The following is a 17,104-nucleotide window of genomic DNA, read 5'->3' on the forward strand; positions in this document are numbered from 1 at the left end:
CAAGGAAATAGCAGCTCCGGTCTAGAAAACCGAGATTAACGGCGATGGAGATCTGTTGTGCTGACCATGTGGCACCCTCTAATCACTAAAGTTGGCACTTACTTTGCCGATAAGTGGTGATCGCTCGGTCAGTATAGTTCACTTGCAGACTACAGGCCATGGAGATTACTCCTTATCCTGGGTACAGAGGTCTCTGTTGTGAGGTTCAGTTTTAATGAAGAAGCCTGATAGTTCTTTAATAACTTGTGGGTCTAGCCTAATGTATAAGAGGGCTAGAATATACTGTGCAATCAGACAGTGAAAACTAACTAACTGAGATCAGGCAACTTGGAAGTGTGCACTGTAATCTGACATTTGTAAGGTGGGAGTGAATAGATTTATTAACTTTTAGGGACAAGATATTAAGCCTTTGTCCAATGATATCATAACAAGAATTGTGTTAGGCTAAGAATTGCCAGTTGTTTCTGAAGAGGTTTGAAATATTGATTAGCAGAAACCCTTTCTGATGGATACGATGATAAAAATGGTCACTCAGTTTTGCTGTCCCTCTGGTAATTGTTTTTGAAAATGGCTGGATTCATGGAGGGAGTCCTTCTTGGGAAGCTGGCAGTCATGCAAATAATAAAAAAATGTTATACCCCTTGTGGAATTTGAAAATTCATTACAGTATTCACAAGACCTACCACTGGATCCTGTTGTGAACTAGTTGAATCCATTCTGCTCCCACACACCTTATCTGTAGAAGGTACATTTTAATATTATTCTCCTTAGGTTTAACAACTAGTCTCCTTCATTCAGTTTTTCATTATTTCTTTTAGAGAGATTGTCAGCTTATACTGGAGGAATACCTCTTGCCAGCTCTCTGTGAAATTCAGCATCTGTAATGTGAAGATGTGAGGATGTGAGGATGTGAGGATGTGAATAGGTGTGATTACAAGGGACCCACCTGACCTAAAATAACATAGTTAGTTAGTTAGTTAGTTAGTTAGTTATTGGAGAGGGTGGGTTTCCCCATGCACTTAGACCTGTATTGGTCCATTATGCTTCCCTCTATGATTTCTACCAGTCTCTATATCCTACCGGTACTGGTGCTTACCATCAGTCCCGCCCAGCCAGCGAGACCGGCTCTACTAGCTGAGAGGTATCTATAATGCTTCCCCCATCTACCAGAGGTATTAGAGACTGCTGTTGGGCGGGAAACGTCCGTAATTTGGCTCAGTGACCTCCTTTGGAGATATGAGGTTCTTTTACGTGCCGTAAAGCTACGACACGGGACCCACGGCTTAAAGTCCCTCCCAGAGGACTTGTTCCCTGAATTTTTTCGCCCTTAAAAATTCAACGACCTCCGCCGGGTATTTGAACGCGTGTACTACGAGTCATGAGGTGGGAACGTTACCTCTAGACTACGGAGGCCGCTAAAATAACATAGTTAAGTTTTGTCATATGTGTTTGAAGTTCTAGGTAGCAGCACAAAATATTTGCAAGGTTAGGTGAGTGAGGCCCCAGGAGTATTTTCGCCTTCAACAAGCATAAAAAATGGCATGACAATGGTGGTTAGTACAGCTAATGGTGGAAAATCTTGTTGGTGTTAGAACTAGAAGCATATGTACCTTCCTTCAGCATCTGTTACACAGGTTGAAGCTCCAGCATCCAGCAGTCTAGTGAGCATGTGAGTGTTGCCTTTCCAGGAGGCTATTAGAAGTCCTGTTGTCTGTCCATGACTATGATTTACCAGCCCAGCTTCATCTCCTGATTCTAGAAGTGTGGAAACCTCCTCACTTCCAGGCAAGGCTCTTAGCCCATCCTCCACATCATTTCTGTTCCAGATGTCTTGTGCATGCCGCACTCCAACTCGTAGTTCATTGTCTGAACAAGAACCTGCTGTTTCTTCACTAGAGATGCTGCCCTGTTCCACATCCATCTCCATATCCTCCTCATCAACCCACCGTAACCTCAGTTCCTAATAAAAAAGTAACAATTCTTAAAAGCAGTTGCCTTTAGTGTGGCTCAATTTATGTATAATTTGAGGTTCTCACATTGGTGGTTGTGAAGAGTTCTGTCTTCTGAGATATAATGCCATGTTATTCATTGAAAATCAACTGTTGTTTTGGAGGAACATGTCTCTCTCTTCAGGGTTAAAGAATGAGCCGAAAAACACACCAGCATGAAGCTGGTCGCAAGCAGAGCTAACCCTGGTTGATTTTTAGTGGGCTACTTGGCATGATATCCCAGAAGATAGAACTTTTCATAACCACTGCTGTGAGAATCACAAATCATACGGATCAATCAAATGAACTAAAGTTCTTAAAATATGTTTTAGTATTATCCTCTCACCTACATCTCGGTCTTCATAGTGGCCTCTTTCTTTCTGGCCTTCCCACTAAAATCCTACATACTTTCCTCTTCTTCCCCATGCATGTTTAATGCCCAGACCATCTCAGCCACCTTGATTTGTTCATTCTAATTATATTGTTTAAAGAGTACAAATTATGAAGCTCCTCATTATGCACTTTTCTCCAACCTCCTACTGCTTCCTCCCTTAATGTCAGAGACTAAGATTCACACCCATACAAAACCACAGAAAACGTTATAGTTTTTGTATGTTCTAATTTTTATGTTTTTAGACAACAGATGAGAAGACAAAAAAAAAGTTCTTAATTGAATGGCAGCAAGTGTTACCTGAATTCAGTCTCCTCTTAACTTCTGCCTGAATTACATTTTGATTTGTTACTGTCATTCCAAAATATCTGAACTGTGCCACTTTTTCAGAGGATCTAGTAGCTACCTTTATAATATGATTTTGCCTTGCATTCTGGCGATGAGACATCAACATGTACTTATGTAAGATTTGATGTTTCTTCAACATGTACTTGGTTTACTCTGAGTTTGCTTCTAGACCTGCCACCTTACTAGCATCCATTAGAACTTCTGTGTTTTCTTTATGGTACTTATGTAATCTCCCAGTAGATTTACATCATTAGAATAGAGCAGTTGCTGATGTGTCCCATTTAATTTCAGTCCAGTGTGGCTCTCTTGGACCTTCCTAATGGCATATTCTAAAGCACAGTTGAAAGGCAGAAGCGATAAAGCATCTGCTTGTTTCAAACCATTCTGGATAGGAAGATTGTCGACAAATGTTTACCTATATGGACTTTACTATATGTTTCATTTAAACACATTTTAATCAGCCTAACTAATTTCATGGGTACCCCAGACTGTATGAGAATACTGTACAATACTTCCCTCCAAACTGAATCATAGGTTTTCTTGAAATTAATGAATAGTTGATGTACTGTCTCAATCTACTCCCATTTTTTCTCCAGTATCTGATGAATGCAAAAAACCTTATCAGTAATTCATCTTTTATGTCCAAACCCTCACTGATGATCACCGATAATTTTGTCTACATATGAACTTAACCTTGAGAAAAAGATATTGGATAAAGTTTTGTATGAAGTTGGTATCCCCCTATAATTACTACAGTTAGTCTTATATCCCTTCTTGTAAATTGGTAAAATAATATACACCTTTAACTGATCAGGCAGTTCCTTTCTCCAGATGGAATTAATGAGTTTATGGATCTCAGACTGTAATGTTTTCCCTCTTGCTTGAACCAGTTCTGCTGGAATTTGGTTGCTACCTGGCAATGTATATGTTATAAACTTTGCAACAGCAGTTTCAACCTCAAATGGACTAGGCTCAGGTAGTAATGTTTCAGCTGTATGTACTTCTGTCTGCCTAACATCACAGACACTATGTATGTTCAGTAATTGAGAGAATTAGTTCTTCCACCTATTCAGAGTGTTGGATTCTGCAAGCAGCACAGAAAATGAAGATTATGATTTTTTATGATGTGACACCATCTTACTTGGTGAATAGGTTGACCAGGTAGATCAATCTATGGAACTGCATGACACTCAATCACAGGGGACACAAAATAACTTTTCATGATTTCAAAGAAGTGGACATGTCAGTAAAATCTGGGTACTCTGACCTTAAATCTGGCCCTGTTCATGGTATTTCAGTTCATACAGGTTAAATAGTTTTCATTACAGTTTGTCAGTATTTCAAATTAAAATTGTAGATCTTAATGGAATGTATAGTTTTTGTCTTATAGCAGTATTTTTTAATTATTCTTGGATTTTTGGTTGAGGGGCAAGAAAAATTATGGAGACTGATGTGAGTTTTGTGTAAAGTTGGTGGTGTGTTGGACTGACATGAACATCAGTGATATTCCCTCTGTAATTTCATGTGTGTTGCTCAGTGTCACATGTCATTAAAATTTGTTGTTTAGTTTTGGATGAAAATATGTGAAGGGATAGACGTGACCTCTTCATTATTCTTTCATTTTATTGAGTTAATGGAAAGAACATATAAATAATATATGATTCTAAGAGCTTATGATGGTGACAGAGGCAGTCTCTTGGACACTATTAACACTGTCATCACATGCCTGATCAGCTGAGATGAATTCATTGTATATAAGTGATAGCTATGAGAGAAGTGGAGTAACTGTTCTGTACAAGGTGGTTCAAATATGACCGGGACTGATTTTTTTTTTTAAACCATAATTGCCAAACACTTACTTGCACATGTCAGTCTTCAACGTACTCCCCTCTGGAATCAACACATTTTTTCCAACGTTCTGGAAGCATCCTGATGTCCTTTTCAAAAAGGCTTGTGGTTGGTGGCGTATGCACTCCTGAACAGTCTGGATGATGGCATCATTGTCCACAAACCGCATGCCTTGCAAGTCTGATTTGAGCCTTCTGAACAGGTAGAAATCACTTGGGGCCAAATTGGGACTGTACAGCGGATGTGTCAGAAGGTTCCATTTCAATTTCCGGGGTGTTTCCAATGTTGTTTTGGCCATATGGGGGCATGCATTGTCTTGAAGGAAGGCTACCTGCTTTCCACCTCTCTTCCGCTTGGATCGGATCTTTTCCTCGACGTCTGTTGCCAGGAGGTCTGAGTAATAAGCTGCATCGACTGTTCTGGCATCTGTGAGAAAGTCTACATGGATCACCCCCTGTCAGTCCCAGAAGAACGTTGCCATCACTTTTCCTGCCGAACGCCTCATCCACGCTCTCTCGGGTTTGGGAGAACTGGTATGCCGCCACTCGTGTGATGACTGCTGGGACTCGGGAATGAAGTAGTGCACCCACGTTTCATCAGTGGTCACTGTAGACTTCAAAAATGCATCACCTTCATCTTCAAAGTGCTGTGGGAGACGACTGGCAGCTTGCATGCACACCATTTTGTTCACGTCCATCAAAGTGCATGGTACCCATCGTGCGTTCACCTTGCGATAGTGCAGGTGGTATTTCATGATGTCTTCTACACTACCAACACTGATGGACAGCATTTCTCCAAGTTCCATGATAGTGATGCGCCTATTGTCACGAATAAGCACATCTGCACAATCAATGTTTGGCTCGGTGATGGATGTTCGCTGCCGACGATCATGCGGTTCATTCTCCACGTGCTCTTTGCCCTCTCTGAAGCACTTACACCACTCACACACATGGGTCTGTGAGAGACACTCTTCCCTATACTTTTGCTGGAGTCTGTGGTGAATTTCAGCAGATGGGACATTTTCTCCAATGAGGAATTTGATCACAATGCGTTGTTGCATGCTCTGCGGTACCTTCTGTTTGCTCATCACTCTAGCAATTCCCAGACAGGACTGAACAGGTTCTAACCCAAACAGGAGGGAGGGTGGAGGTTGTGGCTTCACTCTCTTAAGGTCACACAGCTGCTGTGCAGTGCGGCTTGTTTACACACAAATCAGTCCCGGTCATATTTGAACTACCTTGTATATATGTGTATCTGACAAGTTATATACTGAATAACTGAAAAAATTATGGAGAAAATGAGAAAAGAAGGTTCTGTCTTGTATACATTTTAGGATATAAACACTTTCAGTCTGCTTTCCTTGAAATCTGCTTTTATTGAAATGCTTCAGTTTATATTGTCACATATAGGGGTAACTATAGTTGGGGTTTGGATTGGTGACTAGATTTATTGGCCACTTACACACTCACAGCTCGTGAGTACACTTTACAGATCACTGACACACACAGACTAGTATCCTCAATCTGTTACAGTCTCCACTACCCGTTCACTGGCAACAGATTTTAACACAGGACCTGTAACAGTCTCATTGAATTACATACTCCAAATGTCTTCTCATCACAGCTGCACTCTTGCGATTAACTTATTTCTTCACAGCCTCCCGTACAGAACTCAACTCGTCACCCCAGTTATCTTCAGGATGACTCCTAGGCATGGACCACACAGAAAACACAGCCCCTGTATTGTTGTAGAGGCATGTTTACCACACCGTTGCATAGCAACTGTTGATCCAGGGGCTCAGAAAACACGGTTCTTCAGTTGTTGCGTTGCATGTGTGTTTCAGGCATTACCTAGCGATGGCTGCTGTTGAGAGTCACTGCTTAGTAATGGGTCTGTATGCCACAATATAGTGAGACTAGCAAGAAATAGAAAGTAATGTTGTCTCTCAGAATAGAGATGTCAGTGGAGTGGTAAACTGGAGGTTGGCATATGGCTTGTCGCCTCCTACGACTCGCAGGGTCACGGTGGAGGTATTCGACCAAAGTCAAAGTCACATTGCGGCTGACGGTCAGTCAGTNGGGGCGCCCTCTCTGACGAGAGGACGGGTCTGCCTTTTGTGTATGATGCTGGCCTTAGCCAGTGCAGCCTTTCTCGGGTCTGAGTTCCTTGGAACAAGCGACCATATTTTACTGTCTCAGATTTGAGACTTCCCTTTTCGTCGTCTCCTACGACTCACAGGGTCACGGTGGAGCTATTCGACCCCGCCTCCACACGGGGGTGACGAGGACCAGAGTCAGAGTCACGTTACCACTGACGGTCAGTCAGTCTGTCTGTCTTGGTGTCGAGCCCAGCTGGGGCTCATGACCAGATATTTCTTTTGTATGAAAGTTACTGTCCTGTCCATGTGTAGCGCCCTCTCTGACGAGAGGTCGGGTCTGTCATTTGTTAGTCAGTCTGTAGTAATTTGTCCATTGTCTGTATTTACACATATTTGCAATACATACTTATATAAATGTACAATATTTACACGGCCTCCGTCAGTCCTGACGAGGACCGTACTACTAGTTCTCGTTATAAACCCTCGGCACAGACCTCACAGAAAACGTTTCTTTCATTATTTGCGTTTTCTCTCGTTGCCAGGGATATAACATGTCCACAGAACTGTTCCTAGCAACTGCTATTCTACTGTCGCCTGTTTAAACAGCTGTTACTTGGCGATGGATCTGCATGTCACAGTATGTATTAGGAATCAATCCTAGCGAAAAGTGGACAGTAAAGTTGTGTATTTCTTGATTATTTTCTAGCCTTACCATGTAGACTTAGGCATTTGAAGGAGAGTGTTAGAACTTATGTTCGCGTTTTATTTCAACTACCCTCTCACTTATTCCAGCCTCATCAGGAACAAATTCTTAGGACATGACGCGTTGTTAGTGGGAACTGACACGATGCAGTTGCGTCCATGTGGCTCAGCTATTCTGAGACAACACGTAATTCTGTGCTTCTCACCGTAATGAATTAGATGCTAACATAGCAATGTATTGGTTTCTCCGAACCTCGGACAAGAAGTCGGCTGTTCTGAGGTTTTCATGATTTTTCCTCTTTGTATCTATAACTAAATTCTGCAGCAGTACTGTGAAATATAAATTATTGCTCCCGTTCACGTCCGTCCTTGTTTGTAACCGCAGGCGTCATTTTCGTGTACCCCAGAAATTGGTAAAGTAACATGCGTGAACACCCGTGGATTTTCATCCAGGGAAAGGTGAATACAGGGAAATTTCGGTAATCCTAACTGACAGTACACACACACAAATCGGCACCTCCAGAAATTCCTAATTTAATATATTTCACACCCTTGCAGTAAAAGTGAACTCATGTGACACGTAATATTACGTGTCAACGGACCTCGCTATCTGAGTGATGAAAAGTGTAACCCAGTTACCTCTTGCCCCGGATCTCTTCGTGTAGACGAACGTTCGCCTATGTTTATGTACAAAATGTACCTATACATCTTTTGAATAAATAACTTTACTAAAAATTAAATATTTTTATTTGAAATGTAGTAATCCGAACGATTCGATTTAATGGTCGAAAAGCTAGCCGCTGAACCTGTCCAAAGCCGTTTCATATTTCAACCCGTCTTTTTCACGTAAGATTCGCTTTAATATTTTCTTTCATCTCACATGAGTCCTCTTCCCCTGAAATTAATGCTTCCCCCATGCTTCTGTGCCCAAAGGATCTCAAAATGTTGTGGAAATTCACTGTTCCAGTCAGGATCAATCACGATTACTTGGTTTTGAGGTTTTCACAGCGATAATTTGTCCTTGGACATATCCTCATGTACCCCGATATAATTCCACCGACGTTTCTGAGCACCGTATCTCCAGTATGTTCAGAGTGAAAGAGTAAGCCAGGCAAGAAACAGCATTAAACATGTAGCATGTTATGCATCCCGCGTTCTTCTTGATGATTTCTTTCCTTGCTTACTCTTTGACCTTGAAGATAGAGGTGACATGTTCCTCCGAAACGTCGGTTGAATTTTATAGGACTACACAGCGTTATATCCCGGAAGATATACATGTTCAGTCACGAATAGCCTGTATCGTGGTTGACACGTACCTTCTGCTTATCCAGCACGCTGTCGCTCAGGCGTCCCATCTCCATAAAGTTTCTTGTGGAGTTAAAATGGTTTTGCGACTTGACTGCGGTGCCTGTGCTTCGTCTCTGCGACCCTCCACTCTGCTGCGACATTCTGCAACGGTGATTTGGAAACAGGATGGATAGAGACCGCTTCCGGTGATAAGTTTCTGCGCTGATATATGGTATGAAAGCTTTAAACCTCAGTCGGTCACTTCTGTTCAGCGCCCGTCGTCGCAACCTATTTTGACAAAGGTTCATCAACACATGAACTATGGGGTGTAAAAATGCAAATTTAAATATGTGGGTGTGAACATTTTTACAAATATTATGTTTCTGGATATTACACATCGTCCTGTCTTTATCTAAAAAAGTCGTCCTGTTTGTATTTCAAAACAACGTTTCGGAGACTAGATTGTCTCCGTCTTCTGGTAAAGCCTACTCAGTTGAGCCCAGTCGATACAGCTAGTCCTTACTCGGACCGGAGACAGAATTCAGTCTCTGAAACGTTGTCTTGAAATGTAAACAGGACGGTGTTTTTAGATAAAGACAGGACGAAATATAATATTTGTACTTGTGTGCCATCGTCACAAACTTTTAAATCTTACTTACTGAGTGTTGTTACTATGCAGACATACAAAGCCTCTTGAGCCGTTAAAACCAAACACTTTGATCAGATGCGTTTTCAAAGTCCATAAGTAGCTTAATATCTCAGAGCTTGTTTTATGGTCAGTCGTTATATGTGAATATTGAACAGCGTCTATGGGAGATAACCAGAAAGTAATTACACATTTATGACTAGCGAAAGCGTCAGTTCTTCTTGCAAGCGTTTCTTAAACTTTACAGAAATAATGAAATTTCTTATTTATTGTGGCACTATGGTTGCGAATATAGGGTGTAGCATATTAACGCTGGCCGGTCACAGTGGTCGCGCGGTCCAAGATATCAAATGTCTTCGCTTGCTCGAACACTGTGATTATGGGTTTGGATCCCACTCAAAGCATGGATGTAAATTTATGAGAACGAAGCATACACATTGGAATCTTTGTCTGATTTCATTATTTATAGAGGTTTAAGTTACTGATGTAGGTGACATACATGTGCAAGATCTCTTTTGAGTTTACTTTGCCCCAAAAATAGGCAATATTTAAGTTAATTTCGCATTTTAGTCATCTCACACCCTTCAAAGAGGATGAGGTCGGCGGGGCATGTAGCACGAATGGGGGAGAAGAGGAATGCCTATAGGACACTGGCAGGAAAACCAAGACGTAGGTGGGTGAACAATACAGAGGGGTCACTCTTTGATAGTCAGTATCTTTGGAACAAAATGACATGTAGTTACAATTCTTGCGCGGAGAGAGAGAGACATTATATGTGTTCGAAGTGACCACCATCAGCGGCTAAACAGCGTCGATGCCGCCGAACTGCTGAGCGAACTACGGCTGTCAGTGTGTCCGGTGTGATCGCTGCACACGACGCTTCGATGGTTTCTCGTAGCGCGTTCAGTGTAGCTGGCGTTTGTCGATAAACTTCATCCTTCAAGGTTCCCCATAGGTAGAAGTCGAGAGGTGTTAGGTCTGGAGACCGTGGTGGGTACTCAGTAGCCCCTCTTCGACCTATTTATCGTCCAGGTAGAGTGTCATCCAAGTACGCCCTGACATCTCGATGGTAGTGAGGTGGAGCACCATCTTGTTGTAAGTAAAATCTCTCATCTCCAAACAGCTCTCGAATGGCAGGGAAAATCGATATCTGAAGCATATCGAGATACACCTGACCAGTTACGGTACCTTCAAAGTAGAAAGGACCAATCAAACCGCGCGATTACAGACCACACCACACATTAACACCCGATAGATTCACTTCCTTGCCCACGTGAACGTGTGGATTTACAGGAGCTGTTGGTAGCTGAGTTCCAAACTCATTCTGCCATTGTCGTTGTACTTCTTTAATGTTTTCGTACTTCCAGTACCACCTTAACACAGCCTTGCGTTGCTCAAAGAACAACCCTTCAGCCATTGTTGCTGCTGTCTTCTGCTCGCAGCATGAACGCGGCACGACACTCACGTGACTCATGTGACCTTCGTCATCTGTTGAGAAACCATTACACTACACCATCGCGCAAGAATTGTAACTACATGATATTGACTATCAAAGAGTAAGTACATTTTTTTAACCCCCCTATATTAAAACGAAACTTAGAGTGATAGAATGGGATCATATGGACTGGATCGATCTGGCTCAGGATACGGAACAGTGGAGGGCTCGTGTGAGCACGGTAATGAACCCGCAGGTTGTGTACACAAGAGCCCTCCACTGGTCCCTATCCTCAGCCAGATCGATCCAGTCCATACGGTAACGAACCTGCGGGTTCCATAAAATGCTGGGATGTTCTTGAGTAGCTACACAATTGGCGGCTTCTCAAGAAGGTCTCAGCTGCATGAAGTTAGTTTAGTTTAGTTAGTTATCTCACACCTTGAATAAATTCGTAACCCGTATTTGAACAAGCCGACGATACAATAATAATAACTTTTAAACAAATTTATGTCTTCACAGATGGAGCAAACTTAGCGCCAGGCACCCTTACTAAATAGTGCATTGAATCCACTTTTCGTAGGGAGGATCTTCCGATCTGTTGCGGCCCTTCTATATTGAAATATTCTCTCATCTCATTTGCAGTTTCATACCTTTTTCCTTTTCATATCCTAACGGTTCCTTTCTTTTCTTCTTTGTTTCCTTTGCAGAACATTGTTTATCGCAGACATTGTTATTTTGCCACCGATGGCTTCATTTTACTCCGTCGTCCTACCCTTTACACTAACCTAAAGCAAAGCGGCCTCCGTAGTCCAGGGGTAACGTTCCCACCTCATGACTTAAGGTACGCGGGTGGAATTTTTAAGGGCGGAAAAATTAAGGGAACAAGTCCTCCGGGAGGGACTTCAAGCCCTGGGTCCCGTGTCATAGATTTACGGCACGTAAAAGATCCTCATGTCTCTAGGAGACCTCTGAGCAAAATTAGGCAAGTTTCCCCCCGAAGTAGTTTTCAATGCCCCTGGTAGATGGGGGAAGTATCAAGGTACCGAGGGCCGACCTCGTTGGCTGAACGGGGCTGATAGCACGCACCAGTACCGGTAGGGTATGACGACTGGTAGAATATCAAAGGGGGACGTACAATAGACTATTAGTCGCGGTGCATGGGGAAACCCACCCCCTTCCAATAATAATAATAATAAATAAAACCTTAAGCAACATACTGTCACGTGTAGGGGTGTCTATAGACGGGGTTTTGGATATGAAGATTGGGTTGATTGATACCTTATACATTCAACTCGGAACTACAGGCAATTATGGTGCTATCGGTGATATACACACTTTACACTTCAGAGTTACACACACACTAGGTTGTATCCTGGCAACGGATTTGTAATAGTCTCACTATCATTTCAAATCACACATGAAGTCTTCTTTTCACAGCCTAATTCCTTTTGTCATTACTCTGCAACTGCCAATTCCGAAGGCTCGACAAAATTCTCGACAACAACTAAAACTGCTCAAGGCAAAGTCAAAGTGACATTGCGACTGACGGTCAGTCAATAAGTCTTGGTGTCGAGCCCCATCTTGGGCCTGTGACCAGATATTTATTACTGTTTGACAGTTACGGTGTTGTTTTTGTGGGGCGACCTATCTGTAGAGAGGACGCGTCTGTCTTTTGTATATGCTTCTGGCCCTTGCCAGCAGTCTTTTTTCGGGTCTGAGTCCCTTGGGACTCGCGACCACATTTTACTATCTCAGATTTGAGAATACCCTTTTCGTCGCCTCCTACGACTCGCACGGTCACGGTGGAGGTATTCGACCCCATCTCCACACGGAGAACATCCTAAGAACTGCTCCCTTGGAACTTCTCGTTAAATAGCTTCGGAGCGGACTCCACGGAAAACACCATCATCTATTATCCCGTATTATTTGAGGCGTGTTTGCTGATCCAGTGCCTAGCAGTATACGTCCTATTGTTGCACGCGTTGGCTCCCACGGAAATGTGTTTACTTAGTCCTTGCCTAGCAGTGGCTATACATGTCACAATACAAATTTATACACAATTAAATGCTCTGGAAATTATTTATTGAATGAGAAACATTGAAATGTATGTTTTTCAGATGATACATAATATTAAAGTCAATTTACGAAAGGTTTACATGATAATTCATGAGTAATAACGATACAGTCCCATTTAAACGGACAAATTAGTGAATGATGGGGTCTGCTGGAGCTCAGGCAGAAATTTACCTTTACACCATTTTGTATACAAAAATGGAGTGTACCTCCAGTATGGAGGTCAAGAAAACGTGGAACTACACGTATACGTCCACTCCTCCATACGCCTTCATGGCATAGTTCTTAGTTAGTTAAACACATGGACAATTTTACCTTGTTAATGGATGATCGAGGTAGCTCAGGTGATTGGTTACAATGCTACAGTGAAAATGAAGCCACTCCACATTGTGATTTTAACTGAATTTGAATTTTTAAACATGTTGTTTGCTGTTTTCCGACATTTTGTATGCCACTTCCTTTTCTTTCCGCTGAACCTTTTAGTAACTTACTTTAACCACTGAGTAAAAAGAAAGGAAGACATTTGGCGGATTGCCCTCAAGTGTTGCTATACGTTTTGTCATATAAATTAAAGCTCTTAACTGGTATCCCGCGTTGCCAGTATTCTGAACAACATTCTTACTCACTTCACCGTTGTACTTGCATTTGCTGTCTTTATATTTGGCTTGTGGACTTGATGACGTTTAGGTTATGTACATACATACTTTCGGTCCTAAAGGTAAAAAGGTTTGTTCCTCTACTTAACTAATTAAACACTACGCCATGAAGGCGTATGCTGGATTGGATGTATAGACCCATGTTTTCTTGACCTCAGCACTAGTTGGAGGTGAGTGGTCAGCTTCACGCCCCGGCCACTTTACCTCCGGGGGTAAAGCTCCCTGTACTCATTGGATAGGATGTTGGACGGACACCAGAGCCGGTCTGAACGACGTGCAGAAGTGAAAATTCTTACCCCCACCGGGATTCGAATTCCGACCCCTTTGTCGTCCAGCCGGTAGCTAGTTACTATACCGACTGCGCTATCCCGGCTCCTTTTCCTAGGATATATAAAGAAAGTCGAAGGGATGTAAAGCGTGGGATGCACGTAGAAACTCACTTTACTATGACCCTCATAGGTACAGGCCGTTTTTTGTTTTTAGATATGGCTTCTGGGTTATGCGCGAGAAGTGAGAAACATGGCAGGAAGTAGCGGGGGAGTGTTTGTAGCTGCATTATAGAAGGAAGGTGTGTGTAAGACTGTGTTGTAACACGTATATATCGTACATTCTCTGTCCGTATCAGTGGACTCCACCAGATATACTGCGCATTCTGTTGAGAAACAGGGACTTGCCGCATCTACGCTTGATGTCCCCCGTTTTACAAGCAAGGCTTTGAAAACCGGGTTATGCCCATGTAACCGTTACATTTGTTGTGAGAGGAATACCACTGGATAGTTCCAAAAGACGAAGTGTGAACGAAATTTTCTTGTGAGAAATTAGGGTAATTTTCTTTTTCCTCAGGGATCAGTTTAACTGTCGGGAATCTTGTACTTTTCGTATAACCAGAGTAGGAAATTAGTCTTATAATAAGCAAAGATACTCGTATATCAGTCAGGGCAAGCGTAGGTTCAGATTTTTGCTCTGCTGTTACTGTGTCCAGACCGATTCTTCAGCGCACTCACCTGCTGCCTCCTTATTCAGGGCGAAAGACTTCTATCCTGAAGATGGAAGCAGCGCATTCCTCTGAAACGTTGATGCCTACCTACCAAACAACACAGTCCCGTACGAGAAAACAGAAATCTTCGTGACCAGGAGCTCATTTCTCTGGTATAAAGTGATTGTAACATGAACCTGACCATTCCGCTTCAATCAAATGATTGCTCTATTTGGACCATTTCCATGCACCTATGCGGCTTGGTGCTTAGCCACAAGGGTGACTTGACTTCTGTGAGCGCCCTTTGTTACCTTCCGCGTGTTTTAGCGGTAAATTTATTGTGACATACTCGCTCAAAGCAAAAATTGTGGAGTCACAACAGCCGGCCATTACTAGGCAGCGGTCCGTGAACAATAACAGGAACGGTGTTTTCTACGCAGCCCTTGCTGAGATGTTATAAGCAAGACAAGGTAGGAGTTAGATAACTGTTGGGATTCAGTTGTGAGCTGTTGTCGTGAGAAGCTGGTAGTTGAGGGCGGGGACAGTTCGGGAACCCAGAGGAAAGGGAAGGTAAGCCGTTGCAAACCGCTACCAAACAACGGCTAGTGAAGACTAACAGACTGAGAAGACCTAATGTGTCCTTTAGTGATTTGTGAAATGTGTAGAGCAGTGAGAGCATAATCCTTACCTGTAGTTACGAGTTGTAAGAGTTCGGTAAATCAAATTACAGATACAAACCCCGTCAGTAGTCACTAAAATCACGTGTCATTACTGTGACGTATCGACCCACTGCTAGACAACGGCTCGATAAACACGTTCCCGCGAAGACAGATTCTGGGTAAACAGCCCGTTGCTATCTAAAGGCCTACAACAATACGCGACAACGAATACCCAGGCAACAGTCGGATAACTTCGGTTTCTATACATCGCGCTGTAAATACAACAGTAGAAGAGGCAGTGTTTTCTGTCTGGTTCGCATACAGCCATTCATGGGCAACGGATGTGTTTTCTATGGGTCCGTCTCGAGACTAAGTAGTTCAGTCCTCACGTGTGGAGGCGGAGTCGAATACGTCCACCGTAGCCCTGCTAGTCGTAGGAGGCGAGGAAAAGGGAATTCTCGAATCTGAAACAGTAAAATATTGTCGCGAGTCCGACGGGACTCGGACCGGAGAATGACTGCGCTGGCGAAGGCCTTCAGAATTTGTAAAGGACATACCCTCCTCTCGTCAGAGAGAGCGCTCCACATCAAGAAACCTGCAACTGTCTGATGATAATAATTTGTTCGTAAGCCCCAGATGGTTGCTTTATTCCAAGACAGAATGGCCGACAGACCATCTGTCGTAACATACGACTCAGACTAAGAGATCAGTCTTAGAACGTGAACGAGAATGGAGCGAGTCCTCGACAGCCACGGAAGAATGGTTCAGCTGAAGATTGTGAGGTCTTGTAATTGATTGTGATTCAGAGATATTGTAAAAGACGCTGTTAGTAAATGCAACCCAGAACCCGTTATTATTGATAACGGAGCCATAAACACGTGACAGTATGAACAATTTGATTATTGCAAGGTGTGGGAAGTTACGGAGGTTTAGCAGCGATCCGAAAACCATATTCTGAATCCACTTCTTCAAGTTAGAAGAGCATTCTGGAAATGCACGTTTCCTGCCTCTCGTATCGTCAGTTCGAATGCGTTTTTGTTCCTGGATTTCTATTCTGGAATTGGGACGAACGACTTCCTATCTCTCAGTTTACGTACACAGAGCACATTCAGAACTTAAGTGTTCTGTTGTGTACACGTATCAAGTTTCTGCGATCTACGTTGAAAACGAAGTTTTGAGACGATCTGCTCTACTTTCCTAACCTTCTGTTTATTTCTTCACATTGCCATTGGACATTAAGACTCCTGTTAAACACTTGTCCACCTGCAAGCTGGCCATCAGGTGTCTTACAGCAAGGCAGATGTTTGGATTCTGGTCTGACCTCGTCAGGAGTCAACGAAGGTTGAAAACTACGTTCTGTATTTATATAAGTTTTGAGGTCTTCACAGCGGTGATTGTTAACATTGTGATCGGAGTTATGACACCATGTGCCCACCTTCCATCCTGAAGATGAAGACAGCATGTTCCTCCGAAACGTCGTTACCCTTCCACAAAACTACGTTTAGACACAAACCAGACGACCTCAATCTAAATTTGCTTTCTTGTTCCTTCTTATCCTCAGTTATTTTTCCTTCCTCTATCCCAGTTTTATCTTTCGTTTGTTTCTTCCCTTGTTTCTTTCATGGCCTACATTCCTTATTTTGAAAAAAAAATTAAAGGAGGCATCTGAGATAACCTTGCTGCCTGTTTGTGTATCCGTCTGTGTCTGCCCATCTCTCTGTATGTTCCCTCTTAATTTTTGAGGCTTATGAGATCACATTGCTGTCTGTTTTTTTATGTCTGTATGCCCCCTCTAATTTTTTGTTTTTCTATGCGGTCCGTGTCTTGTCAAAGGAAATCAGGCGATTAGTTCTTCCCAGTTCTAATTGTTTATTTTTTAATTTTTATCTTTCCCTTTTTTCCTTTTTTCTTCGCTTTCTTGTGTCCAAATACGTAGAACTCGAACATATGTGATGCATTATGTCTTCACAGTACATTATTATTATTATTATTATTAT

At 42.6% G+C, this 17,104-nt stretch overlaps 2 protein-coding genes across 15 annotated transcripts in view; one reads left to right on the forward strand and one right to left on the reverse strand.

Moving 5' to 3' along the window:
• Positions 1-17,104, forward strand: part of LOC111870342 (ubiquinone biosynthesis monooxygenase COQ6, mitochondrial) — a 110,917-nt gene that overhangs the window by 12,895 nt on the left and 80,918 nt on the right. The window lies entirely within an intron of this gene.
• Positions 1-17,104, reverse strand: part of LOC111870339 (transient receptor potential channel pyrexia) — a 54,696-nt gene that overhangs the window by 3,948 nt on the left and 33,644 nt on the right. For 2 of the 7 annotated variants that reach the window (XM_033753804.1, XM_023862530.2), the window contains 2 exons: positions 8,692-8,950; positions 1,611-1,960 (listed from right to left, as the gene is read on the reverse strand). In XM_033753804.1, coding sequence (XP_033609695.1) covers positions 1,611-1,960; positions 8,692-8,823 — 482 coding nt within the window. In that variant the 5' untranslated portion in view covers positions 8,824-8,950. Of the gene's footprint in view, positions 1-683; positions 875-1,610; positions 1,961-3,527; positions 4,043-4,586; positions 4,620-8,691; positions 8,951-9,321; positions 9,496-13,131; positions 13,149-17,104 lie in introns of those variants that run through there. The other 5 variants (XM_033753803.1, XM_023862531.2, XM_023862533.2 and 2 more) reach the window with 5 other exon arrangements.

Source organism: Cryptotermes secundus, unplaced genomic scaffold, assembly GCF_002891405.2.
Source record: "Cryptotermes secundus unplaced genomic scaffold, Csec_1.0 scaffold391, whole genome shotgun sequence".
NCBI lineage: Eukaryota > Metazoa > Arthropoda > Insecta > Blattodea > Kalotermitidae > Cryptotermes > Cryptotermes secundus.